This window comes from Salmo salar, chromosome ssa06, assembly GCF_905237065.1.
Source record: "Salmo salar chromosome ssa06, Ssal_v3.1, whole genome shotgun sequence".
NCBI lineage: Eukaryota > Metazoa > Chordata > Actinopteri > Salmoniformes > Salmonidae > Salmo > Salmo salar.
This window is the reverse complement of record NC_059447.1, coordinates 45,502,429-45,529,730: the sequence shown is the minus strand read 5'-3', so window position 1 is coordinate 45,529,730 and position 27,302 is coordinate 45,502,429. Positions and strand designations below refer to the sequence as shown.

At 39.4% G+C, this 27,302-nt stretch overlaps 3 protein-coding genes across 3 annotated transcripts; all 3 read right to left on the bottom strand.

Annotated features, from left to right (window-relative positions):
• Positions 1–6,916: 6,916 nt before the first annotated feature.
• Positions 6,917–8,068, bottom strand: LOC106597870 (interferon alpha-2-like). Its single transcript, XM_014188992.1, has 5 exons — positions 7,943–8,068; positions 7,760–7,846; positions 7,479–7,628; positions 7,129–7,221; positions 6,917–7,024 (listed from the first exon to the last, which is right to left on the bottom strand). Exons 1-5 carry the CDS (start codon positions 8,066–8,068, stop codon positions 6,917–6,919), a joined length of 564 nt encoding a protein of 187 aa, XP_014044467.1.
• Positions 8,069–19,221: 11,153 nt separating this feature from the next.
• LOC123743554 (interferon alpha-2-like) lies at positions 19,222–20,464 on the bottom strand. Its single transcript, XM_045721314.1, has 5 exons — positions 20,339–20,464; positions 20,156–20,242; positions 19,875–20,024; positions 19,525–19,617; positions 19,222–19,420 (listed from the first exon to the last, which is right to left on the bottom strand). Exons 1-5 carry the CDS (start codon positions 20,462–20,464, stop codon positions 19,313–19,315), a joined length of 564 nt encoding a protein of 187 aa, XP_045577270.1. The 3' UTR covers positions 19,222–19,312.
• A 4,969-nt stretch (positions 20,465–25,433) lies between these two features.
• LOC123743553 (interferon alpha-2-like) lies at positions 25,434–26,676 on the bottom strand. Its single transcript, XM_045721313.1, has 5 exons — positions 26,551–26,676; positions 26,368–26,454; positions 26,087–26,236; positions 25,737–25,829; positions 25,434–25,632 (listed from the first exon to the last, which is right to left on the bottom strand). The coding sequence occupies exons 1-5, from the start codon at positions 26,674–26,676 to the stop codon at positions 25,525–25,527; spliced, it is 564 nt and encodes a 187-aa protein (XP_045577269.1). The 3' UTR covers positions 25,434–25,524.
• Positions 26,677–27,302: the final 626 nt, after the last annotated feature.

Here is a 27,302-nt window from a genome sequence, read left to right as displayed (position 1 = left end):
GTCAACCAATGTTAATAAATAAATCATTCATTCAGTAAATGTATCAGCTATCAATCTATTAGCCGGGCTCAGAAACATGTCACATGTCTCCAATGATGATTATGTGGTTCTCCAACAGACCTCTTCTTCCTCATGGCTTGACTCTGCTGTCGAGGAATTTCTTGAACTGCACCAGGTTGTCGCGAACCTCCAATCGCGTGATCTCCCATGCGCATGTGCTGTGTTCCTGGATAGCACACAATGCATATATATATATTTTTCTCACTCAACTCAACCACAGCAGGTGCTGTGCCAACGCGTCCTATGACACCACAACGACGCTTGGAAGTTCCCAGTTTCATATGTGAATTGTGGCAGTGAAATGCATCCTATTTGTGGTGATGTAGAATTTGCTCAGATGAATTTATCCTCTATTCGAGAGCATTTGATATTAGACCCACACAGTGGCGACTGGTTTTCCGAGCGTGCCCCACCTGCTTAACCACAACAACAAAAAAGTAAACATTTGTTTAACCTTTTTTGTTGTTGCTTGTTTTACTTGTTTTTTTGGCATCAATAAGTTTCACATATCAGTTTGCATACAATGTAAAAAAACAACAACAATCATTGAGTTAATAAAGCTGCATACAAACATGGTGTCTTTTTGCTTTCTTGAGTAAGACAAGTCATCATCGATTATTGTAAGAGCTTTCATTGTCTTCTTATATGCCCCGTTTTTTAATCATTCGGTTCTGGTTAGGTGTACAGGGAAAACCCTGTGAAGAATTCTCTTGATAAGCCCCCATTTTCAGTGGGTGATTCTTAATTATGCAATTTTTTTACCTTTATTTAACTAGGCAAGTCAGTTAAGAACAAATTCTTATTTTCAATGACAGCCTAGGAACAGTGGGTTAACTGCCTTGTTCAGGGGCAGAACGACAGATTTTAACCTTGTCAGCTCGGGGATTCGAACTTGCAACTTTTCGGTTACTAGTCCAACGCTCTAATCACTAGGCTACCCTGCCGAATCAGAAAAACTTAATGAAAGTGAACAGTTTTCATACCTGTCTATGCAAAGAATTACATTGGATTAATGCATTTCATGATAACAGTAAGCAATTATTCAGCAGGAAATATTGAATATCAAAAACAAATAAGTCTATAATATAATGGTGCAGGGCTCTGTCTTATTAAATGAGGGCCATGTTCAATATAACTATGTTCAAAGTGTGGACATTTCACACCACACTTGCAGATTCTGTGTAGGGTTAACCAAAAACGTTTTTTGAAGAACCATTGTTTCAATAGGTGTTTCACAGAGACCACATTTTCCTCACAGATTTCATCTGTAGTTAATCAGGCACTGTAATTTGAAACATATGGCTGTTCAGCGTTTACATTGCACATCCTTGAAATAAAAATAGATGTCATTAATAGAGAGACTGATAGTGTTGAATGAAGTCTAAAGTTCGGCCATTTTACCTCACTGCTTGTATTTGTATGTGTTATGGATCCCCATTAGCAAGAGTAGGGGTAAAATGAAGGCAGGTCTGGTTGCTCCTCATTACACATCACGAACCAACAAATATGATTTAAATCAACAACATAGGAATCGCTACAAATCTTATTGTATGACCTGTTAAGCACTATATTAGGCCCAGCCTTTAGATCTTTTGGTTTTCCTAAATATGGCTCCTATATTGTGATCACAACGTCCGATGGATTTGGAAACTGCTTTTAAACACATTTCTGCAGTATTAGTAAAGATGTGATCAATACATGATGATGATTTCATTCCTGTGCTGTTTGTAACTACCCGGGTAGGTTGATTGATAACCTGAACCAGGTTCCAGGCACTAGTTACCAGTTTGAAGCTTTCTCTTGAGTGGGCAGTCTGATGAAAGCCAGTCAATATTTAAATTATCTAGAAAATATACCTCTCTATTGATATCACATACATTGTCAAGCATTTCATACAAGTTATCCAGATACTGACTGTTAGCACTTGGTGTTCTATAGCAGCTTCCCACCAGAATGGGCTTCATGTGAGGCAGATGAACCTGTAGCCATATTACTTCAACAGCATTGAACATGAGATCCTCTCTAAGCTTTACAGGAATGTGGTTCTGAATATTAACAGCCACACATCCACCTTTGGCATTTCTGTCATCTCTGTAGGTCTAATAACCATGTATTGCTACCACTGTGTCATCAAAGATATTATCTAAGTGAGTGTCAGAGAGTATCAGATTATGAATGTCCTCCGTTACAAGCAAATTATTGATTTTGGAAACCAAGTTTCTTATACTACAAAGTTAACGTGGGCTATTTGTAACACTTTTCTGTGATGCTTGATTGTTTTTCTTGCTTTACTGGGAAGCTTGGCAGAGGTAGACATGCTTGTGTTATGTATGTTAGTGCAGGGTGAGCTGCACACGGTTGACTTCCTGCTAGGGTACACCACCTCAGTGCTAACAGTAGAACTCTGGTACATAGGAATATTATTACTGCATACAATAGCTGTAGGATCATTCAGGGCAGTAAGAGGGACATACTTACATGTTGTCTTCCAATGCCCCTGAGATAATGTACATTTGCTGAAGCATTATGGCAACTCAGCAACAGAATGGTAGGGATTAAATGAGCTGGGCCTGGGTAAGTCAATTCACTGTGCACCTTTTTAGTCTATTCTGCTAATATTGCTCCTATTACGTTGTTGATTGTGGAACGCAGTTTCATAGATGGGTTGGAACCATAGAATTAGGAATTCTAATAATGTAATAGTATCTCCATGGTAGGAATGGAAGTTGTACAGGTGCTCAAAATACACTGTTCAACACAGGCCAGCCCTGTCCAGTGATAAAACACACTTCATTGAAAAAATGCATTTGAATATAACAACATTTTCAGAAGATACATTTTACTTGTTTTAATGGCTTTCCTCTATAGATTAGTAGGCTATAAGACTAATTCCATTCCTACCATGGAGATACTATGACGGATCACCAGCTCAAGCTGAACCTCGGCAAGACGGAGCTGCTCTTCCTCCCGGGGAAGGACTGCCCTTTCCATGATCTCGCCATCACGGTGGACAACTCCATTGTGTCCTCCTCCCAGAGTGCTAAGAGCATCTGCCTCTAACCCTAGGAAGCTCTTTGCCACCTTCTCCTCCCTCCTGAATCCTCCTCCCCCCCCCTCTCTGCGAATGACTTCGTCAACCATTTTGAAAAGAAGGTCGACGACATCCGATCCTCGTTTGTTAAGTCAAACGACACCGCTGGTCCTGCTCACACTGCCCTACCCTGTGCTTTGACCTCTTTCTCCCCTCTCTCTCCAGATGAAATCTCGCGTCTTGTGACGGCCGGCCGCCCAACAACCTGCCCGCTTGACCCTATCCCCTCCTCTCTTCTCCAGACCATTTCCGGAGACCTTCTCCCTTACCTCACCTCGCTCATCAACTCATCCTTGACCGCTGGCTACGTCCCTTCCGTCTTCAAGAGAGCGAGAGTTGCACCCCTTCTGAAAAAACCTACACTCGATCCCTCCGATGTCAACAACTACAGACCAGTATATCTTCTTTCTTTTCTCTCCAAAACTCTTGAACGTGCCGTCCTTGGCCAGCTCTCTTGCTATCTCTCTCAGAATGACCTTCTTGATCCAAATCAGTCAGGTTTCAAGACTGGTCACTCAACTGAGACTGCTCTTCTCTTTGTCACGGAGGCTCTCCGCACTGCTAAAGCTAACTCTCTCTCCTCTGCTCTCATCCTTCTAGACCTATCTGCTGCCTTTGATACTGTGAACCACCAGATCCTCCTCTCCACCCTCTCCGAGTTGGGCATCTCCGGCGCGGCCCACGCTTGGATTGCGTCCTACCTGACAGGTCGCTCCTACCAGATGGCGTGGCGAGAATCTGTCTCCGCACCACGTGCTCTCACCACTGGTGTCCCCCAGGGCTCTGTTCTAGGCCCTCTCCTAGTCTCGCTATACACCAAGTCACTTGGCTCTGTCATATCCTCACATGGTCTCTCCTATCATTGCTATGCAGACGACACACAATTAATCTTCTCCTTTCCCCCTTCTGATAACCAGGTGGCGAATCGCATCTCTGCATGTCTGGCAGACATATCAGTGTGGATGACGGATTACCACCTCAAGCTGAACCTCGGCAAGACGGAGCTGCTTTTCCTCCCAGGGAAGGACAGCCCGTTCCATGATCTCGCCATCACGGTTGACAACTCCATTGTGTCCTCCTCCCAGAGTGCTAAGTACCTTGGCGTGACCCCGGACAACACCCTGTCGTTCTCCACTAACATCAAGGCGGTGACCCTATCCTGTAGGTTCATGCTCTACAACATTCGCAGAGTACGACCCTGCCTTACACAGGAAGCGGCGCAGGTCCTAATCCAGGCACTTGTCATCTCCCGTCTGGGTTGCTGCAACTCCCTGTTGGCGGGGCTCCCTGCCTGTGCCATTGAACCCCTACAACTCATCCAGAACGCCGCAGCCCGTCTGGTGTTCAACCTTCCCAAGTTCTCTCACGTCACCCCGCTCCTCCGCACACTCCACTGGCTTCCAGTTGAAGCTCGCATCTGTTACAAGACCATGGTGCTTGCCTACGGAGCTGTGAGGGGAACGGCACCTCCGTACCTTCAGGCTCTGATCAGGCCCTACACCCAAACAAGGGCACTGCGTTCATCCACCTCTGTCCTGCTAGCCCCCCTACCTCTGCGGAAGCACAGTTCCCGCTCAGCCCAGTCAAAACTGTTCGCTGCTCTGGCACCCCAATGGTGGAACAAGCTCCCCTCAGGACAGCGGAGTCAATCACCACCTTCCGTAGACACCTGAAACCCCACCTCTTTAAGGAATACCTGGGATAGGATATAGTAATCCTTCTAACCCCCCCCTCCAAAAAAAAAGGATATAGATGTACTATTGTAAAGTGGTTGTTCCACTGGATATCATAAGGTGAATGCACCAATTTGTAAGTCGCTCTGGATAAGAGCGTCTGCTAAATGACGTAAATGTAAAAATGTAAATGTTGTACTGCCATGTGACAAAATTTCCTGAGCATGTTTAATACAAATCTTAATGTCCACTATGGTGTTGCCACAAGGTTCAATTCTCGGGCCGACTCTTTTCTCTGTATATATCAATGATTTCGCACTTGCTGCTGGTGATTCTATGATCCACCTCTACGCAGACGACACCATTCTGTAGACATCTGGCCCGTCTATGGACACTTTGCTAACAAACATCCAAATGAGCTTCAACGCCATACAACACTCCTTCCGTGGCCTCCAACTGCTTTTAATTGCTAGTAAAACTAAGTGCATGCTCTTCAACCGATTGCTGCCGCATCTTACTGCTCGACTTGCAGCACTACGCTGGACGGGTCTGACTTAGAATACGTGGACAACAGGTATCCTAGTGGTTAGAGTGATGGACTAGTAATCGAAAGGTTGCAAGATTGAATCCCCGAGCTGACAAGGTAAAAATCTGTTCTGAGGCTCTCATTGAAAATAAGAATTTGTTCTTAACTTACTTGCCTAGTTAAATAAAGGTTAAAAAAAAATACAAATACCTAAGTGTCTGGTTAGACTCTAAACTCTCCTTCCACACTCACATTAAGCATCTCCAATCCAAAATGAAATCTAGAATTGGCTTCCTATTTCACAACAAAGCTTCTTTCACTCATGCTGCCAAACATACCCTTGTAAAACTGACTATCCTACTGATCCTTGACTTCGGGGATGTCATTTACAAAATAGCCTCCAACACTCGACTCAACAAATTGGATGCAGTCTATCACAGTGCCATCTGTTTTGTCACCAAAGTCCCATATACTACCCACCACTGCGACCTGTGTGCTCTCGTTGGCTGGCCCTTGCTACATATTCGTCGCCAAACCCACTGGCTCCAGGTCATTTATAAGTCTTTGCAAGGTAAAGCCCCGCCTTATCTCAGCTCACTGGTCACCATTGCAACACCCACCCGTAGCGTGCCCTCCAGCAGGTATATTTCACTGGTCATACCCAAAGCCAACACTTAATTTGGTCGCCTTTCCTTCCAGTTCTCTGCTGCAAATGAGGGGAATTATTTCCTAAAATCTCTGAAGCTGGAGTCTTATATCTCCCTCTCTAACTTTAAGCATCAGTTGTCAGAGCAGCTTACCGATCACTGTACCTGTACACAGCCAATCTATAATAGTGAAAAAGATCTGCAAGTTCAAATTCATGTTCTGTTGGACCACAGAAGGCTATCAGAGTTGTGTTTCAGGATGAATTCTAGGGTGTACAGGAGTTCTTTTCGAACCACTTCCCAGGCGCATTCCTTACCCACTTGCTCTTTTGCACCCCAGTGTTCTTTTGCACTCCACTCCAGTGTTAATGTTAAATCGTAATTGTAATTTTTTCGCCTCTATGGCCTGTATATTGCCTTAACTGCCTACTCTTCTACATTTTCACACACTGTACAAAGATTTTTCTATTGTGTTATTGACTGTACGTTTGTTTGTGTAACTCTGTGTTGTTGTTTGTGTCGCACTGCTTTGCTTTATCTTGGCCAGGTAGCAGTTGTAAATGAGAACTTGTTCTCAACAGGCCTACCTGGTTAAATAAAGGTGAAATAAAAAATAAATACATTAAAACACACCGACAGACTTGGATACAGAATGAGCACTCAGATTAACAATATTTAAAAGTATAATTTTTTTATTAACTTAACATTTGATGAAGGTCAACAACAGGAACGATTTTCAAATAGATAAATAAATGAAATCATAAATAGACCTACATAAATAAATAACCTTGATAAATAAATAAATACATGTATAATATTGCTGTTGGACATTGCACATTGTATGATTGTGGAATAGTAGGCTTTTAAAATCAAGCACATTTCTAAAACACAATAGTAAAAAAGATCTGCAAGTTCAAATTCATGTTCTGTTGGACCACAGAAGGCTATCAGAGTTGTGTTTCAGGATGAATTCTAGAGTGTACAGGAATTCTTTTCGAACCACTTCCCAGGCGCAGTAACTGAATTTCTGTGAAAATGAAAATAAACTGTTAGGGCAATGTAGGGTAATATTGTCCTATGTAGAGATATTATCAAAACAATGTGTCTATTTGTTTTCAACCTATATTCTACCTTTTCTTTTAGGACTGCTGCAATGTTCCCAAAGTACGTCTTCAGGCCCTGTGCCCTGATGGGATAATCACTTGTATCCACACTGCTCATCATCTGCCAGAAAGGAAGAAAGAGGCAGGCGATGAATAATAATTAAAATGTATCCATTATTGTGTATTTGCTTGCACCCTACTTTTTATTTTAGGACAGCAGCGATGCTCCTAAAGTATGTATTCAGCGCCTTTTCCCTGACTAGATAATCACGTGTATCCACACTCCCCATCATCTGACACAAGAAGAAAATAATTCAAACGTCACCATACCAGACTTAAACAGTTAAGCTATCTGTATAGGCATAGGTAGGTACTCACACATTTGCTCTCTTCAATCTGACGGTAGACAATGTTCTGAAAATACTCCAACTTCTGTTGGTCCCATATTGTCGGCAGTTCGTCAGTTCCAAACAATGTGTCGATGTTCTTCAATGTCTCATAAATAGCCTTAGCACCACTGCTGCTCAACTGAAAGGGACAACAACAATAATTTCAAATAACATAATTAGCAGTTTAAAGTTTTCTACTTTCTGATCCTAACGGTTGCAAATACGCTTTCATGCTTTAAAGAACACTTGGATATGCTCGCTTGCCCTTACCTGAGGCCCGCCGGAGGTTGCAAATGCGGTGGCTGGGAATTCCATGAAGACATTGACCTGCAGGCACTCCATAGGAAAATGACCCCCCTGAAAGAAAGAGAAAACACATGTTTCACGTTGAGCTATTCAGTTAAACTTCGTTGGATAATACATCTCAAGTCTACAGTAATTTAAAAAATGTACCATGTCTCTCAGTAGGTTGTGTGTTGATCGCACCAGCTGTCCTTGTAGCTGGCAAGGCATGGGCACCGAGAAAACTTGCACGAGGCAGAGGAAGGCGCTCATCCAAATGATCATCTGAATTGCCATTTTTAGGGTAGTTAGATGATCTGCAGCAGATGGTCATTGTTAGTTGAATATAATCCTGAAAATAATTAATTAATTGAAGCCTTAAGCAGTGATCAAATGATAGCATGTTGTTGACTTACCTGTTGCCAGTATATTGCAAAAATCCTCCAGTCAGAATGTGGTTTGTGTTCTGATCCCATATCTGCGGATTAATTTAAATAGTGAGGATTGAAAGGATGTACAAAAAGTGAAAGGGTATCTCGCTAAATTAAGAGTTAAAATGAATGAATTTGGGAAAGTTTTGCCTAGTGAACCGCAAGACCGGATTTCTCTTTTCTTGTGCTCCACTTCCTTCTCATCATGTTTCGAGTTTTCCTTCGTAGGAGGCACATTGTCCTAAGTGGGTTTAAAAAATGTAACTCATAGGCTCAAACGTGAAGGAGAGAGAGAGAGAGAGAGAGAGAGAGAGAGAGAGAGAGAGAGAGAGAGAGAGAGAGAAATATTGACCCCTTAACTTTACAATGAATGCAGTAGTGCTCTTTATGTCTTTATAAACACCAATATTTAACTAATGGCACTTTTATGGACTAAGGGAAGGCCTACAATGTTTGTTTGTTAATCACAAAACTGCTGTTTGCTTGTTTGTTTGTTTCTCTCCCTCTCTCTCTCTCTCTCTCTCTCTCTCTCTCTCTCTCTCTCTCTCTCTCTCTCTCTCTCTCTCTCTCTCTCTCTCTCTCTCTCTCCCTCTCTCTCTCTCTCTCTCTCTCTCTCTCTCTCTCTCTCTCTCTCTCTCTCTCTCTCTCTCTCTGTGTGTCTGCGTGCGTGCGTGTGTCTGTGAGAGGGAGTGAGAGATGAGGATTTAATATGATCTCGTTCTGTTGGCATCTTCTGTCTTTAATCCCATTCATGTCTATACATTTGAATTAAAATGTTGATTATAACTGATATAGATAGAAATCAACCAGCATTTTATGACGTCTGTATCTGAATAGTCAGGCTAACATTAACATTTGACTATTTATTACTTACGAGAGACTAAATAAACCAATGTGCTAAGGTGTTGTGATAACATTATCGTAGGCAAATACCTAAATCCTAATGAATGATAAACAGCCCACCTATTGATTCTTGAAGAATATATCACTTTTAAAGGCCTCATGAGCTCAGTCCACCTGTCTTACCTCAACAGAACCCCAAATGTACTTTTTATGACATTGTTTGAAACAATATACATCTAAACAAACACTTTACAGCTTGAAAATGTAGTAAACTATAATGTTGATCTCTTGGATGGTCATTACTTTAATCAATAGATCTCCGACAGCGGTTACTTTTCTCGAACCACATCCCTCATCTATTTACCAGAATAGTGGTTGAGTGACCACTATGGTGTTGTTTTGAACTGTAGATTCCCTATAAACAAATGAATGCATGAAAGACTGAATGGATGAATTAATGGAAGACTGAATACATGAATGAATGAGAAAAACAATATGTTAATAGATGCATGTATTTTGTCATTTAGTTGTGTTATAAATAAAATAAATACATAGCCTTCACATATAAATCAGTCAGTAAAAATATCATCCATCAATCTATTTGCCAGCCTCAGGGACATGTCACATGTCTCCAATGATGGTTATGTGGTTGTCCAACAGACCGCTCTTTCCTCACCGCTTGACTCTGAGGTCGACTTCGTCACAGCTTGACCATGGTGTCGAGGAATTTTTAAAACTGCACCAGTTTGTAGCGAAGCTCCGCTCCCACGATCTCACATGCGCATGCGCTGTGTTCCTGGAGCGCAAACAATTACATGCATGTTTTCAGTCAACTCAACCACAAAAGGGGCAGCGCCAACGCATCCGACGACACAAGAAACGGCGCTTGGAAGTTCCAAGTTTCAGCGAAATTCATCCGATTTGTGGTGATCTAGAACTTTTCCTCTGATTAATTTAGCCTATTTTCGAGTGCATTTGATATTGGATCCACCTTCTGTTTCAAGATGGTGTTCAGCTTGTTGAAATACGGTTCAGAGACCCTTTGCCTGAAGTAACTGACCCTCCATCTCCAGAGGATGCCCCAACACCACACCCGACCTGAAGACAATATCAAATGGTTGTGAGTGAATTCGTTCCGTCTTAATTAAGAAAAGTACTGAACATTTTAAAAAATATCGCTTAGATTAAATCACAAGTTAAAGACCTATGCCAATTATTGTCTGCCCCCAAAATATAACTTAGGCTACAACATGAGGGATCATACTTACGCATCCCTCCAATTTCTAAACTTAACTAGTTCACCTGTTTTTGAACAGGTTCAGTGTTTCTTTGTTCCATGTGACAGGAGTTAGGCTGTTAAATAACAGGGCCATTTATTCCAAAGCCTCTAATGCAACCACAGAGACGTCCTCGCCCTGTATAAAATAAAACAAGGTTTTAGGCATTAGGAAGTCTCATAAATTCTATGGTTAAACTTCCAATTTATAATTTTGAAATTGCAATAAAATCATACACTCTAGTTTATTCTATCCATATCTTGCTACATGATACATTTCAGTATCTTACCTGTGTGTTCTTGGAAACATGCTCTGGAAACATGCGCTCGACTTTTCTTTTAGACACAAAACTGTAAAATGTCCAACCTGAAATAAAGTCATATCAATATCAAAAAGTGAACTGTTTTGGAATAGTATCCATAAATTAAACATTGTGGTACAGAGAGTGAAAGCATTGGTTACATAAAACATCCTATAATACAATAAAAATAAATGGAGGTCTAATAATGAGATATATTGAGCATCAAATTGTGCACACCAAATAGCGGACAGGTGCAAAAAAGCGCACTAGCGCATAAACTGCGTCCACCCGCACTGATCGGATGCTGGTGTGTATAAGCAGAACAGAACAGAGTCAGGTAGATACTCAACCCTTTCAAGGCTAGCATGAACATTTGAATATTTCGTCGTTCGGAGAGAAGAGCAGGCCTATAAGAATAAACCAATTTGCCAATGTGTTGTGATAACATTATCGTAGGTAAATCAATTTTACAATCCTCATGAGATTAGTTCAACTACTCTCTTACCTCATCAGAACCCCAAATTAGAAATGTTTATGCCATTTTTTGATACCATGTAAATGTTTAAAAAAAACACACACACACTGTATAGCTTCCAAATGTAGTTCAAACTAACCCATAACTTTTATCTCATAGATGGACATTCCTTTCATCCTTAGTTCTTTGACAATGGTTACTTTTCTCCAACCCCAATCCTCAGCTATTGAGAAAAATAGTGGTTCAGTGACCGCTTTGGTGTTGTTTGAACAGCAGATTGCTCCTTTAAAAAAGTCAGTCTATAAACAAACTAATGCATGAATGAATGAATGACTGAATATATAAATGAATTAATAAAAATGATGAGAGAATAATTATTTGATTTTATTGTAAAGGAATAAATACATAGCCTTCACATATAAATGTCAGTCAACCAATGTTTATAAATAAATCATTCATTCAGTAAATGTATGAGCTATCAATCTATAAGCCGGGCTCAGAAACATGTCACATGTCTCCAATGATGATTATGTGGTTCTCCAACAGACCACTTCTTCCTCATGGCTTGACTCTGCTGTCGAGGAATTTCTTGAAGTGCACCAGGTTGTCTCGAACCTCCAATCGCGTGATCTCCCGTGCGCATGCGCTGTGTTCCTGGAGAGCACAGAATATATATATACCAGACCCCGACCTACTGGCTCCCGGTCATCTATAAGTTTCTGTTAGGTAAAGCTCCGCCTTATCTCAGCTCACTGGTCACCATAACAACACCCATCCGTAGCACGCGCTCCAGCAGTTGAAGGCATTAACTTTAATCAAATCGCATTTTAATGGGAAAAAACATTAATTGCTACAGAATGTAGTAATTTCATGTCAAAACGCATATCAAATGAGATTTAGTTTTACTACAATGTAAAAACAATTTAAACTGAGCCATGTTGGTTTAAAAAGCTGACTCTTCCAAATGAAAAATGGATAACTTCGTTCGGAGCCGTTGTGTTGAACACTGTGCGATGTTTAACAGTGAGAGTGGCAGAATGGTGAACTTACTAAATGACTGAGAGTTTGACTGTGTGATATTAGGTTGCTTCTTGTGTAAATCTTTTCCGTCTGGATTTTAATGATTTGTATGTAGAGATAGCAAAAGCTCAGGTTGCCCAGCCCGGCGGAGATACAATCTTCGGCAAAATCATTCGCAAGAAGAATCCTGCAAAAATATTATTTGAAGATGACTGGTCATCCCCAAAACCAACACCTCATTTGGCCGCCTCTCCTTCCAGTTCTCTGCTGCCAGTGACTGGAACAAATTGCAAAAATCGCTGAATCTGGAGACTTATATTTCTCTCATCAGCTATTTGAGCAGCTAACGGATCCCGCCATTTGCACACACTGTATATAGACTTTCTTTTTTTCTATTGTGTTATTGACTGTACGCTTGTTTATTCCATGTGTAAATCTGTGTTGTTGTTTGTGTCGCACTGCTTTGCTTTATCTTGGCCAGGTCGCAGTTGTAAATGAGAACTTGTGCTCAACTAGCTTTCCTGCATGAATAAAGGTGAAATAAAAAATGATGAACCTTTAAAAAACTCTGTGTTGTTGTTTTTGTCGCACTGCTTTGCTTTATCTTGGCCAGTTCGCAGTTGTAAATGATAACTTGTTCTCAACTGTCCTACACGGTTAATAAATAAAGGTGAAATAAAAAATAAATTCATTAAAACACACCGACAGACTTGGATACAGAATGAGCACTCAGATTAACAATATTTCAAATAATATTTTTTTTATTAACTTAACATTTGATGAAGAGCAACAACAGGCACAATTTTCAAATAGATGAATAAATACTTTCAAAAATAGGCCTACATAAATGAATAATCTTGATAAATAAATAAATAAATAAATAAATACATGTATAATATTGCTGTTGGACATTGCACATTGCATGATTGTAGAATAGAAGGCTTTTAAAATCAAGCACAATTGTAAAACACTTTAGTAAAAAAGATCTGCAAGTTCAAATTCATGTTCTGTTGGACCACAGAAGGCTATCAGAGTTGTGTTTCAGGATGAATTCTAGAGTGTACAGGAATTCTTTTCGAACCACTTCCCAGGCGCAGTAACTGAATTTCTGTGAAAATGAAAATAAACTGTTAGGGCAATGTAGGGTAATATTGTCCTATGTAGAGATATTATCAAAACAATGTGTCTATTTGTTTTCAACCTATATTCTACCTTTTCTTTTAGGACTGCTGCAATGTTCCCAAAGTACGTCTTCAGGCCCTGTGCCCTGATGGGATAATCACTTGTATCCACACTGCTCATCATCTGCCAGAAAGGAAGAAAGAGGCAGGCGATGAATAATAATTCAAATGTATCCATTATAGTGTATTTGCTTGCACCCTACATTTTATTTTAGGACAGCAGCGATGCTCCTAAAGTATGTATTCAGCGCCTTTTCCCTGACTAGATAATCACGTGTATCCACACTCCCCATCATCTGACACAAGAAGAAAATAATTCAAACATCACCATACCAGACTTAAACAGTTAAGCTATCTGTATAGGCATAGGTAGGTACTCACACATTTGCTCTCTTCAATCTGACGGTAGACAATGTTCTGAAAATACTCCAACTTCTGTTGGTCCCACATTGTCGGCAGTTCGTCAGTTCCAAACAATGTGTCGATATTCTTCAATGTCTCATAAATAGCCTTAGCACCACTGCTGCTCAACTGAAAGGGACAACAACAATAATATCAAATAACATAAATGGCAGTTTAAAGTTTTCTACTTTCTGATCCTAACGGTTGCAAATACGCTTTCATGCTGTAAAGAACACTTGGATATGATCGCTTGCCCTTACCTGTGGCCCTCCGGAGGTTGCAAATGCCGTGGCTGGGAATTCCATGAAGACATTGTCCTGCAGGCACTCCATAGGAAAATGACCCCCCTGAAAGAAAGAGAAAACACATGTTTCACGTTGAGCTATTCAGTTAAACTTCGTTGGATAATACATCTCAAGTCTACAGTAATTTAAAAAATGTACCATGTCTCTCAGTAGGTTGTGGGTTGATCGCACCAGCTGTCCTTGTAGCTGGCAAGGCATGGGCACCGAGAAAACTTGCACGAGGCAGAGGAAGGCGCTCATCCAAATGATCATCTGAATTGCCATTTTTAGGGTAGTTAGATGATCTGCAGCAGATGGTCATTGTTAGTTGAATATAATCCTGAAAATAATTAATTCATTGAAGCCTTAAGCAGTGATCAAATGATAGCATGTTGTTGACTTACCTGTTGCCAGTATATTGCAAAAATCCACCAGTCAGAATGTGGTTTGTGTTCTGATCCCATATCTGCGGATTAATTTAAATAGTGAGGATTGAAAGGATGTACAAAAAGTGAAAGGGTATCTCGCTAAATTAAGAGTTAAAATGAATGAATTTGGGAAAGTTTTGCCTAGTGAACCGCAAGACCGGATTTCTCTTTTCTTGTGCTCCACTTTCTTCTCATCATGTTTCGAGTTTTCCTTCGTAGGAGGCACATTGTCCTAAGTGGGTTTAAAAATGTAACTCATAGGCTCAAACGTGAAGGAGAGAGAGAGAGAGAGAGAGAGAGAGAGAGAGAGAGAGAGAGAGAGATAGAGAATATTGACCCCTTAACTTTACAATGAATGCAGTAGTGCTCTTTATGTCTTTATAAACACCAATATTTAACTAATGGCACTTTTATGGACTAAGGGAAGGCCTACAATGTTTGTTTGTTAATCACAAAACTGCTGTTTGCTTGTTTGTTTGTTTCTCTCTCTCTCTCTCTCTCTCTCTCTCTCTCTCTCTCTCTCTCTCTCTCTCTCTCTCTCTCTCTCTCTCTCTCTGTGTGTCTGCGTGCGTGCGTGTGTCTGTGAGAGGGAGTGAGAGATGAGGATTTAATATGATCTCGTTCTGTTGGCATCTTCTGTCTTTAATCCCATTCATGTCTATACATTTGAATTAAAATGTTGATTATAACTGATATAGATAGAAATCAACCAGCATTTTATGACGTCTGTATCTGAATAGTCAGGCTAACATTAACATTTGACTATTTATTACTTACGAGAGACTAAATAAACCAATGTGCTAAGGTGTTGTGATAACATTATCGTAGGCAAATACCTAAATCCTAATTCCTAATAACACTACACTTCATCGTCTTGGATATGCTTTGTTAAAGGGGCATTTTCTGCGATTGCCACATGCATAAATGAATGATAAACAGCCTACCTATTGATTCTTGAAGAATATATCACTTTTAAAGGCCTCATGAGCTCAGTCCAGCTGTCTTACCTCAACAGAACCCAAAATGTACTTTTTATGACATTGTTTGAAACAATATACATCTAAACAAACACTTTACAGCTTGAAAATGTAGTAAACTATAATGTTGATCTCTTGGATGGTCATTACTTTAATCAATAGATCTCCGACAGCGGTTACTTTTCTCGAACCACATCCCTCATCTATTTACCAGAATAGTGGTTGAGTGACCACTATGGTGTTGTTTTGAACTGTAGATTCCCTATAAACAAATGAATGCATGAAAGACTGAATGGATGAATTAATGGATGACTGAATACATGAATGAATGAGAAAAACAATATGATAATAGATGCATGTATTTTGTCATTTAGTTGTGTTATAAATAAAATAAATACATAGCCTTCACATATAAATCAGTCAGTAAAAATATCATCCATCAATCTATTTGCCAGCCTGAGGGACATGTCACATGTCTCCAATGATGGTTATGTGGTTGTCCAACAGACCGCTCTTTCCTCACCGCTTGACTCTGAGGTCGACTTCGTCACAGCTTGACCATGGTGTCGAGGAATTTTTAAAACTGCACCAGTTTGTAGCGAAGCTCCGCTCCCACGATCTCACATGCGCATGCGCTGTGTTCCTGGAGCGCAAACAATTACATGCATGTTTTCAGTCAACTCAACCACAACAGGTGCTGCGCCAACGCATCCGACGACACAAGAAACGGCGCTTGGAAGTTCCAAGTTTCAGCGAAATTCATCCGATTTGTGGTGATCTAGAACTTTTCCTCTGATTAATTTAGCCTATTTTCGAGTGCATTTGATATTGGATCCACCTTCTGTTTCAAGATGGTGTTCAGCTTGTTGAAATACGGTTCAGAGACCCTTTGCCTGAAGTAACTGACCCTCCATCTCCAGAGGATGCCCCAACACCACACCCGACCTGAAGACAATATCAAATGGTTGTGAGTGAATTCGTTCCGTCTTAATTAAGAAAAGTACTGAAAATTTAAAAAAATATCGCTTAGATTAAATCACAAGTTAAAGACCTATGCCAATTATTGTCTGCCCCCAAAATATAACTTAGGCTACAACATGAGGGATCATACTTACGCATCCCTCCAATTTCTAAACTTAACTAGTTCACCTGTTTTTGAACAGGTTCAGTGTTTCTTTGTTCCATGTGACAGGAGTTAGGCTGTTAAATAACTGGGCCATTTATTCCAAAGCCTCTAATGCAACCACAGAGACGTCCTCGCCCTGTATAAAATAAAACAAGGTTTTAGGCATTAGGAAGTCTCATAAATTCTATGGTTAAACTTCCAATTTATAATTTTGAAATTGCAATAAAATCATACACTCTAGTTTATTCTATCCATATCTTGCTACATGATACATTTCAGTATCTTACCTGTGTGTTCTTGGAAACATGCTCTGGAAACATGCGCTCGACTTTTCTTTTAGACACAAAACTGTAAAATGTCCAACCTGAAATAAAGTCATATCAATATCAAAAAAGTGAACTGTTTTGGAATAGTATCCATAAATTAAACATTGTGGTACAGAGAGTGAAAGCATTGGTTACATAAAACATCCTATAATACAATAAAAATAAATGGAGGTCTAATAATGAGATATATTGAGCATCAAATTGTGCACACCAAATAGCGGACAGGTGCAAAAAAGCGCACTAGCGCATAAACTGCGTCCACCCGCACTGATCGGATGCTGGTGTGTATAAGCAGAACAGAACAGAGTCAGGTAGATACTCAACCCTTTCAAGGCTAGCATGAACATTTGAATATTTCGTCGTTCGGAGAGAAGAGCAGGCCTATAAGAATAAACCAATTTGCCAATGTGTTGTGATAACATTATCGTAGGTAAATCAATTTTACAATCCTCATGAGATTAGTTCAACTACTCTCTTACCTCATCAGAACCCCAAATTAGAAATGTTTATGCCATTTTTTGATACCATGTAAATGTTTAAAAAAAACACACACACACTGTATAGCTTCCAAATGTAGTTCAAACTAACCCATAACTTTTATCTCATAGATGGACATTCCTTTCATCCTTAGTTCTTTGACAATGGTTACTTTTCTCCAACCCCAATCCTCAGCTATTGAGAAAAATAGTGGTTCAGTGACCGCTTTGGTGTTGTTTGAACAGCAGATTGCTCCTTTAAAAAAGTCAGTCTATAAACAAACTAATGCATGAATGAATGAATGACTGAATATATAAATGAATTAATAAAAATGATGAGAGAATAATTATTTGATTTTATTGTAAAGGAATAAATACATAGCCTTCACATATAAATGTCAGTCAACCAATGTTTATAAATAAATCATTCATTCAGTAAATGTATGAGCTATCAATCTATAAGCCGGGCTCAGAAACATGTCACATGTCTCCAATGATGATTATGTGGTTCTCCAACAGACCACTTCTTCCTCATGGCTTGACTCTGCTGTCGAGGAATTTCTTGAAGTGCACCAGGTTGTCTCGAACCTCCAATCGCGTGATCTCCCGTGCGCATGCGCTGTGTTCCTGGAGAGCACAGAATATATATATACCAGACCCCGACCTACTGGCTCCCGGTCATCTATAAGTTTCTGTTAGGTAAAGCTCCGCCTTATCTCAGCTCACTGGTCACCATAACAACACCCATCCGTAGCACGCGCTCCAGCAGTTGAAGGCATTAACTTTAATCAAATCGCATTTTAATGGGAAAAAACATTAATTGCTACAGAATGTAGTAATTTCATGTCAAAACGCATATCAAATGAGATTTAGTTTTACTACAATGTAAAAACAATTTAAACTGAGCCATGTTGGTTTAAAAAGCTGACTCTTCCAAATGAAAAATGGATAACTTCGTTCGGAGCCGTTGTGTTGAACACTGTGCGATGTTTAACAGTGAGAGTGGCAGAATGGTGAACTTACTAAATGACTGAGAGTTTGACTGTGTGATATTAGGTTGCTTCTTGTGTAAATCTTTTCCGTCTGGATTTTAATGATTTGTATGTAGAGATAGCAAAAGCTCAGGTTGCCCAGCCCGGCGGAGATACAATCTTCGGCAAAATCATTCGCAAGAAGAATCCTGCAAAAATATTATTTGAAGATGACTGGTCATCCCCAAAACCAACACCTCATTTGGCCGCCTCTCCTTCCAGTTCTCTGCTGCCAGTGACTGGAACAAATTGCAAAAATCGCTGAATCTGGAGACTTATATTTCTCTCTTCAGCTATTTGAGCAGCTAACGGATCCCGCCATTTGCACACACTGTATATAGACTTTCTTTTTTTCTATTGTGTTATTGACTGTACGCTTGTTTATTCCATGTGTAAATCTGTGTTGTTGTTTGTGTCGCACTGCTTTGCTTTATCTTGGCCAGGTCGCAGTTGTAAATGAGAACTTGTGCTCAACTAGCTTTCCTGCATAAATAAAGGTGAAATAAAAAATTATGAACGTTTAAAAAACTCTGTGTTGTTGTTTTTGTTGCACTGCTTTGCTTTATCTTGTCCAGTTCGCAGTTGTAAATGATAACTTGTTCTCAACTGGCCTACACGGTTAAATAAAGGTGAAATAAAAAATAAATTCATTAAAACACACCGACAGACTTGGATACAGAATGAGCACTCAGATTAACAATATTTAAAATAATATTTTTTTTATTAACTTAACATTTGATGAAGAGCAACAACAGGCACCATTTTCAAATAGATGAATAAATACTTTCAAAAATAGGCCTACATAAATGAATAATCTTGATAAATAAATAAATATATAAATAAATAAATACATGTATAATATTGCTGTTGGACATTGCACATTGCATGATTGTAGAATAGAAGGCTTTTAAAATCAAGCACAATTGTAAAACACTTTAGTAAAAAACATCTGCAAGTTCAAATTCATGTTCTGTTGGACCACAGAAGGCTATCAGAGTTGTGTTTCAGGATGAATTCTAGAGTGTACAGGAATTCCTTTCGAACCACTTCCCAGGCGCAGTAACTGAATTTCTGTGAAAATGAAAATAAACTGTTAGGGCAATGTAGGGTAATATTGTCCTATGTAGAGATATTATCAAAACAATGTGTCTATTTGTTTTCAACCTATATTCTACCTTTTCTTTTAGGACTGCTGCAATGTTCCCAAAGTACGTCTTCAGGCCCTCTGCCCTGATGGGATAATCACTTGTATCCACACTGCTCATCATCTGCCAGAAAGGAAGAAAGAGGCAGGCGATGAATAATAATTAAAATGTATCCATTATAGTGTATTTGCTTGCACCCTACTTTTTATTTTAGGACAGCAGCGATGCTCCTAAAGTATGTATTCAGCGCCTTTTCCCTGACTAGATAATCACGTGTATCCACACTCCCCATCATCTGACACAAGAAGAAAATAATTCAAACATCACCATACCAGACTTAAACAGTTAAGCTATCTGTATAGGCATAGGTAGGTACTCACACATTTGCTCTCTTCAATCTGACGGTAGACAATGTTCTGAAAATACTCCAACTTCTGTTGGTCCCACATTGTCGGCAGTTCGTCAGTTCCAAACAATGTGTCGATATTCTTCAATGTCTCATAAATAGCCTTAGCACCACTGCTGCTCAACTGAAAGGGACAACAACAATAATTTCAAATAACATAATTAGCAGTTTAAAGTTTTCTACTTTCTGATCCTAACGGTTGCAAATACGCTTTCATGCTGTAATGACCACTTGGATATGATCGCTTGCCCTTACCTGTGGCCCGCCGGAGGTTGCAAATGCCGTGGCTGGGAATTCCATGAAGACATTGTCCTGCAGGCACTCCATAGGAAAATGACCCCCCTGAAAGAAAGAGAAAACACATGTTTCACGTTGAGCTATTCAGTTAAACTTCGTTGGATAATACATCTCAAGTCTACAGTAATTTAAAAAATGTACCATGTCTCTCAGTAGGTTGTGTGTTGATCGCACCAGCTGTCCTTGTAGATGGCAAGGCATGGGCACCGAGAAAACTTGCACGAGGCAGAGGAAGGCGCTCATCCAAATGATCATCTGAATTGCCATTTTTAGGGTAGTTAGATGATCTGCAGCAGATGGTCATTGTTAGTTGAATATAATCCTGAAAATAATTAATTAATTGAAGCCTTAAGCAGTGATCAAATGATAGCATGTTGTTGACTTACCTGTTGCCAGTATATTGCAAAAATCCTCCAGTCAGAATGTGGTTTGTGTTCTGATCCCATATCTGCGGATTAATTTAAATAGTGAACATTGAAAGGATGTACAAAAAGTGAAAGGGTATCTCGCTAAATTAAGAGTTAAAATGAATGAATTTGGGAAAGTTTTGCCTAGTGAACCGCAAGACCGGATTTCTCTTTTCTTGTGCTCCACTTCCTTCTCATCATGTTTCGAGTTTTCCTTCGTAGGAGGCACATTGTCCTAAGTGGGTTTAAAAAATGTAACTCATAGGCTCAAACGTGAAGGAGAGAGAGAGAGAGAGAGAGAGAGAGAGAGAGAGAGAGAGAGAGAGAGAGAGAGAGAGAGAATATTGACCCCTTAACTTTACAATGAATGCAGTAGTGCTCTTTATGTCTTTATAACACCAATATTTAACTAATGGCACTTTTATGGACTAAGGGAAGGCCTACAATGTTTGTTTGTTAATCACAAAACTGCTGTTTGCTTGTTTGTTTGTTTCTCTCTCTCTCTCTCTCTCTCTCTCTCTCTCTCCCTCTCTCTCTCTCTCTCTCTCTCTCTCTCCCTCTCTCTCTCTGTGTGTCTGCGTGCGTGTGTGTGTCTGTGAGAGGGAGTGAGAGATGAGGATTTAATATGATCTCGTTCTGTTGGCATCTTCTGTCTTTAATCCCATTCATGTCAATACATTTGAATTAAAATGTTGATTATAACTGATATAGATAGAAATCAACCAGCATTTTATGACGTCTGTATCTGAATAGTCAGGCTAACATTAACATTTGACTATTTATTACTTACGAGAGACTAAATAAACCAATGTGCTAAGGTGTTGTGATAACATTATCGTAGGCAAATACCTAAATCCTAATTCCTAATAACACTACACTTCATCGTCTTGGATATGGTTTGTTAAAGGGGCATTTTCTGCGATTGCCACATGCATAAATGAATGATAAACAGCCTACCTATTGATTCTTGAAGAATATATCACTTTTAAAGGCCTCATGAGCTCAGTCCACCTGTCTTACCTCAACAGAACCCAAAATGTACTTTTTATGACATTGTTTGAAACAATATACATCTAAACAAACATTTTACAGCTTGAAAATGTAGTAAACTATAATGTTGATCTCTTGGATGGTCATTACTTTAATCAATAGATCTCCGACAGCGGTTACTTTTCTCGAACCACATCCCTCATCTATTTACCAGAATAGTGGTTGAGTGACCACTATGGTGTTGTTTTGAACTGTAGATTCCCTATAAACAAATGAATGCATGAAAGACTGAATGGATGAATTAATGGATGACTGAATACATGAATGAATGAGAAAAACAATATGATAATAGATGCATGTATTTTGTCATTTAGTTGTGTTATAAATAAAATAAATACATAGCCTTCACATATAAATCAGTCAGTAAAAATATCATCCATCAATCTATTTGCCAGCCTCAGGGACATGTCACATGTCTCCAATGATGGTTATGTGGTTGTCCAACAGACCGCTCTTTCCTCACCGCTTGACTCTGAGGTCGACTTCGTCACAGCTTGACCATGGTGTCGAGGAATTTTTAAAACTGCACCAGTTTGTAGCGAAGCTCCGCTCCCACGATCTCACATGCGCATGCGCTGTGTTCCTGGAGCGCAAACAATTACATGCATGTTTTCAGTCAACTCAACCACAACAGGTGCTGCGCCAACGCATCCGACGACACAAGAAACGGCGCTTGGAAGTTCCAAGTTTCAGCGAAATTCATCCGATTTGTGGTGATCTAGAACTTTTCCTCTGATTAATTTAGCCTATTTTCGAGTGCATTTGATATTGGATCCACCTTCTGTTTCAAGATGGTGTTCAGCTTGTTGAAATACGGTTCAGAGACCCTTTGCCTGAAGTAACTGACCCTCCATCTCCAGAGGATGCCCCAACACCACACCCGACCTGAAGACAATATCAAATGGTTGTGAGTGAATTCGTTCCGTCTTAATTAAGAAAAGTACTGAAAATTAAAAAAAATATCGCTTAGATTAAATCACAAGTTAAAGACCTATGCCAATTATTGTCTGCCCCCAAAATATAACTTAGGCTACAACATGAGGGATCATACTTACGCATCCCTCCAATTTCTAAACTTAACTAGTTCACCTGTTTTTGAACAGGTTCAGTGTTTCTTTGTTCCATGTGACAGGAGTTAGGCTGTTAAATAACTGGGCCATTTATTCCAAAGCCTCTAATGCAACCACAGAGACGTCCTCGGCCTGTATAAAAGAAAACAAGGTTTTAGGCATTAGGAAGTCTCATAAATTCTATGGTTAAACTTCCAATTTATAATTTTGAAATTGCAATAAAATCATACACTCTAGTTTATTCTATCCATATCTTGCTACATGATACATTTCAGTATCTTACCTGTGTGTTCTTGGAAACATGCTCTGGAAACATGCGCTCGACTTTTCTTTTAGACACAAAACTGTAAAATGTCCAACCTGAAATAAAGTCATATCAATATCAAAAAGTGAACTGTTTTGGAATAGTATCCATAAATGAAACATTGTGGTACAGAGAGTTAAAGCATTGGTTACATAAAACGTCCTATAATACAATAAAATAAATAGAGGTCTAATAATGAAATATATTGAGCATCAAATTGTGCACACCAAATAGCGGACAGGTGCAAAAAAGCGCACTAGCGCATAAACTGCGTCCACCCGCACTGATCGGATGCTGGTGTGTATAAGCAGAACAGAACAGAGTCAGGTAGATACTCAACCATTTCAAGGCTAGCATGAATATTTGAATATTTCGTCGTTCAGAGAGAAGAGCAGGCCTATAAGAATAAACCAATTTGCCAATGTGTTGTGATAACATTATCGTAGGTAAATCAATTTTACAATCCTCATGAGTTTAGTTCAACTACTCTCTTACCTCATCAGAACCCCAAATTAGAAATGTTCATGCCATTTTTTGATACCATGTAAATGTAAAAAAAACACACACACTGTATAGCTTCCAAATGTAGTTCAAACTAACCCATAACTTTTATCTCATAGATGGACATTCCTTTCATCCTTAGTTCTTTGACAATGGTTACTTTTCTCCAACCCCAATCCTCAGCTATTGAGAAAAATAGTGGTTCAGTGACCGCTTTGGTGTTGTTTGAACAGCAGATTGCTCCTTTAAAAAAGTCAGTCTATAAACAAACTAATGCACGAATGAATGAATGACTGAATATATAAATGAATTAATAAAAATGATGAGAGAATAATTATTTGATTTTATTGTAAAGGAATAAATACATAGCCTTCACATATAAATGTCAGTCAACCAATGTTTATAAATAAATCATTCATTCAGTAAATGTATGAGCTATCAATCTATAAGCCGGGCTCAGAAACATGTCACATGTCTCCAATGATGATTATGTGGTTCTCCAACAGACCACTTCTTCCTCATGGCTTGACTCTGCTGTCGAGGAATTTCTTGAACTGCACCAGGTTGTCTCGAACCTCCAATCGCGTGATCTCCCGTGCGCATGCGCTGTGTTCCTGGAGAGCACAGAATATATATATACCAGACCCCGACCTACTGGCTCCCGGTCATCTATAAGTTTCTGTTAGGTAAAGCTCCGCCTTATCTCAGCTCACTGGTCACCATAACAACACCCATCCGTAGCACGCGCTCCAGCAGTTGAAGGCATTAACTTTAATCAAATCGCATTTTAATGGGAAAAAACATTAATTGCTACAGAATGTAGTAAATTCATGTCAAAACGCATATCAAATGAGATTTAGTTTTACTACAATGTAAAAACAATTTAAACTGAGCCATGTTGGTTTAAAAAGCTGACTCTTCCAAATGAAAAATGGATAACTTCGTTCGGAGCCGTTGTGTTGAACACTGTGCGATGTTTAACAGTGAGAGTGGCAGAATGGTGAACTTACTAAATGACTGAGAGTTTGACTGTGTGATATTAGGTTGCTTCTTGTGTAAATCTTTTCCGTCTGGATTTTAATGATTTGTATGTAGAGATAGCAAAAGCTCAGGTTGCCCAGCCCGGCGGAGATACAATCTTCGGCAAAATAATTCGCAAGAAGAATCCTGCAAAAATATTATTTGAAGATGACTGGTCATCCCCAAAACCAACACCTCATTTGGCCGCCTCTCCTTCCAGTTCTCTGCTGCCAGTGACTGGAACAAATTGCAAAAATCGCTGAATCTGGAGACTTATATTTCTCTCACTAACTTTAAACATCAGCTATTTGAGCAGCTAACGGATCCCGCCATTTGCACACACTGTATATAGACTTTCTTTTTTCTATTGTGTTATTGACTGTACGCTTGTTTATTCCATGTGTAAATCTGTGTTGTTGTTTGTGTCGCACTGCTTTGCTTTATCTTGGCCAGGTCGCAGTTGTAAATGAGAACTTGTGCTCAACTAGCTTTCCTGCATGAATAAAGGTGAAATAAAAAATGATGAACCTTTAAAAAACTCTGTGTTGTTGTTTTTGTCGCACTGCTTTGCTTTATCTTGGCCAGTTCGCAGTTGTAAATGATAACTTGTTCTCAACTGTCCTACACGGTTAATAAATAAAGGTGAAATAAAAAATAAATTCATTAAAACACACCGACAGACTTGGATACAGAATGAGCACTCAGATTAACAATATTTCAAATAATATTTTTTTATTAACTTAACATTTGATGAAGAGCAACAACAGGCACAATTTTCAAATAGATGAATAAATACTTTCAAAAATAGGCCTACATAAATGAATAATCTTGATAAATAAATAAATATATAAATAAATAAATACATGTATAATATTGCTGTTGGACATTGCACATTGCATGATTGTAGAATAGAAGGCTTTTAAAATCAAGCACAATTGTAAAACACTTTAGTAAAAAACATCTGCAAGTTCAAATTCATGTTCTGTTGGACCACAGAAGGCTATCAGAGTTGTGTTTCAGGATGAATTCTAGAGTGTACAGGAATTCTTTTCGAACCACTTCCCAGGCGCAGTAACTGAATTTCTGTGAAAATGAAAATAAACTGTTAGGGCAATGTAGGGTAATATTGTCCTATGTAGAGATATTATCAAAACAATGTGTCTATTTGTTTTCAACCTATATTCTACCTTTTCTTTTAGGACTGCTGCAATGTTCCCAAAGTACGTCTTCAGGCCCTGTGCCCTGATGGGATAATCACTTGTATCCACACTGCTCATCATCTGCCAGAAAGGAAGAAAGAGGCAGGCGATGAATAATAATTAAAATGTATCCATTATAGTGTATTTGCTTGCACCCTACTTTTTATTTTAGGACAGCAGCGATGCTCCTAAAGTATGTATTCAGCGCCTTTTCCCTGACTAGATAATCACGTGTATCCACACTCCCCATCATCTGACACAAGAAGAAAATAATTCAAACATCACCATACCAGACTTAAACAGTTAAGCTATCTGTATAGGCATAGGTAGGTACTCACACATTTGCTCTCTTCAATCTGACGGTAGACAATGTTCTGAAAATACTCCAACTTCTGTTGGTCCCACATTGTCGGCAGTTCGTCAGTTCCAAACAATGTGTCGATATTCTTCAATGTCTCATAAATAGCCTTAGCACCACTGCTGCTCAACTGAAAGGGACAACAACAATAATATCAAATAACATAAATGGCAGTTTAAAGTTTTCTACTTTCTGATCCTAACGGTTGCAAATACGCTTTCATGCTGTAAAGAACACTTGGATATGATCGCTTGCCCTTACCTGTGGCCCTCCGGAGGTTGCAAATGCCGTGGCTGGGAATTCCATGAAGACATTGTCCTGCAGGCACTCCATAGGAAAATGACCCCCCTGAAAGAAAGAGAAAACACATGTTTCACGTTGAGCTATTCAGTTAAACTTCGTTGGATAATACATCTCAAGTCTACAGTAATTTAAAAAATGTACCATGTCTCTCAGTAGGTTGTGTGTTGATCGCACCAGCTGTCCTTGTAGATGGCAAGGCATGGGCATCGAGAAAACTTGCACGAGGCAGAGGAAGGCGCTCATCCAAATGATAATCTGAATTGCCATTCTTAGGGTAGTTAGATGATCTGCAGCAGATGGTCATTGTTAGTTGAATATAATCCTGAAAATAATTAATTCATTGAAGCCTTAAGCAGTGATCAAATGATAGCATGTTGTTGACTTACCTGTTGCCAGTATATTGCAAAAATCCTCCAGTCAGAATGTGGTTTGTGTTCTGATCCCATATCTGCGGATTAATTTAAATAGTGAGGATTGAAAGGATGTAGAAAAAGTGAAAGGGTATCTCGCTAAATTAAGAGTTAAAATGAATGAATTTGGGAAAGTTTTGCCTAGTGAACCGCAAGACCGGATTTCTCTTTTCTTGTGCTCCACTTCCTTCTCATCATGTTTCGAGTTTTCCTTCGTAGGAGGCACATTGTCCTAAGTGGGTTTAAAAATGTAACTCATAGGCTCAAACGTGAAGGAGAGAGAGAGAGAGAGAGAGAGAGAGAGAGAGAGAGAGAGAGAGAGAGAGAGAGAGAGAGAGAGAGAATATTGACCCCTTAACTTTACAATGAATGCAGTAGTGCTCTTTATGTCTTTATAAACACCAATATTTAACTAATGGCACTTTTATGGACTAAGGGAAGGCCTACAATGTTTGTTTGTTAATCACAAAACTGCTGTTTGCT

Excerpts from the sequence above, each read along its gene's own strand:
- LOC123743553 (XM_045721313.1), bottom strand. The coding sequence starts at position 26,676 with ATGGCAATTCAGATTATCATTTGGATGAGCGCCTTCCTCTGCCTCGTG. Across the intron at positions 25,830-26,086 it reads AGATTGAAGAGAGCAAATGT|ATGATGAGCAGTGTGGATAC; the intron begins GTGAGTACCTAC and ends CCTTTCTGGCAG. Across the intron at positions 25,633-25,736 it reads CAGCAGTCCTAAAAGAAAAG|AAATTCAGTTACTGCGCCTG; the intron begins GTAGAATATAGG and ends TCATTTTCACAG.
- LOC106597870 (XM_014188992.1), bottom strand. The coding sequence starts at position 8,068 with ATGGCAATTCAGATGATCATTTGGATGAGCGCCTTCCTCTGCCTCGTG. Across the intron at positions 7,629-7,759 it reads CAACCTCCGGCGGGCCTCAG|TTGAGCAGCAGTGGTGCTAA; the intron begins GTAAGGGCAAGC and ends TGTCCCTTTCAG. Across the intron at positions 7,222-7,478 it reads AGATTGAAGAGAGCAAATGT|ATGATGAGCAGTGTGGATAC; the intron begins GTGAGTACCTAC and ends CCTTTCTGGCAG.
- LOC123743554 (XM_045721314.1), bottom strand. The coding sequence starts at position 20,464 with ATGGCAATTCAGATGATCATTTGGATGAGCGCCTTCCTCTGCCTCGTG. Across the intron at positions 20,243-20,338 it reads ACAACCTACTGAGAGACATG|GGGGGTCATTTTCCTATGGA; the intron begins GTACATTTTTTA and ends TCTTTCTTTCAG. Across the intron at positions 19,421-19,524 it reads CAGCAGTCCTAAAAGAAAAG|AAATTCAGTTACTGCGCCTG; the intron begins GTAGAATATAGG and ends TCATTTTCACAG.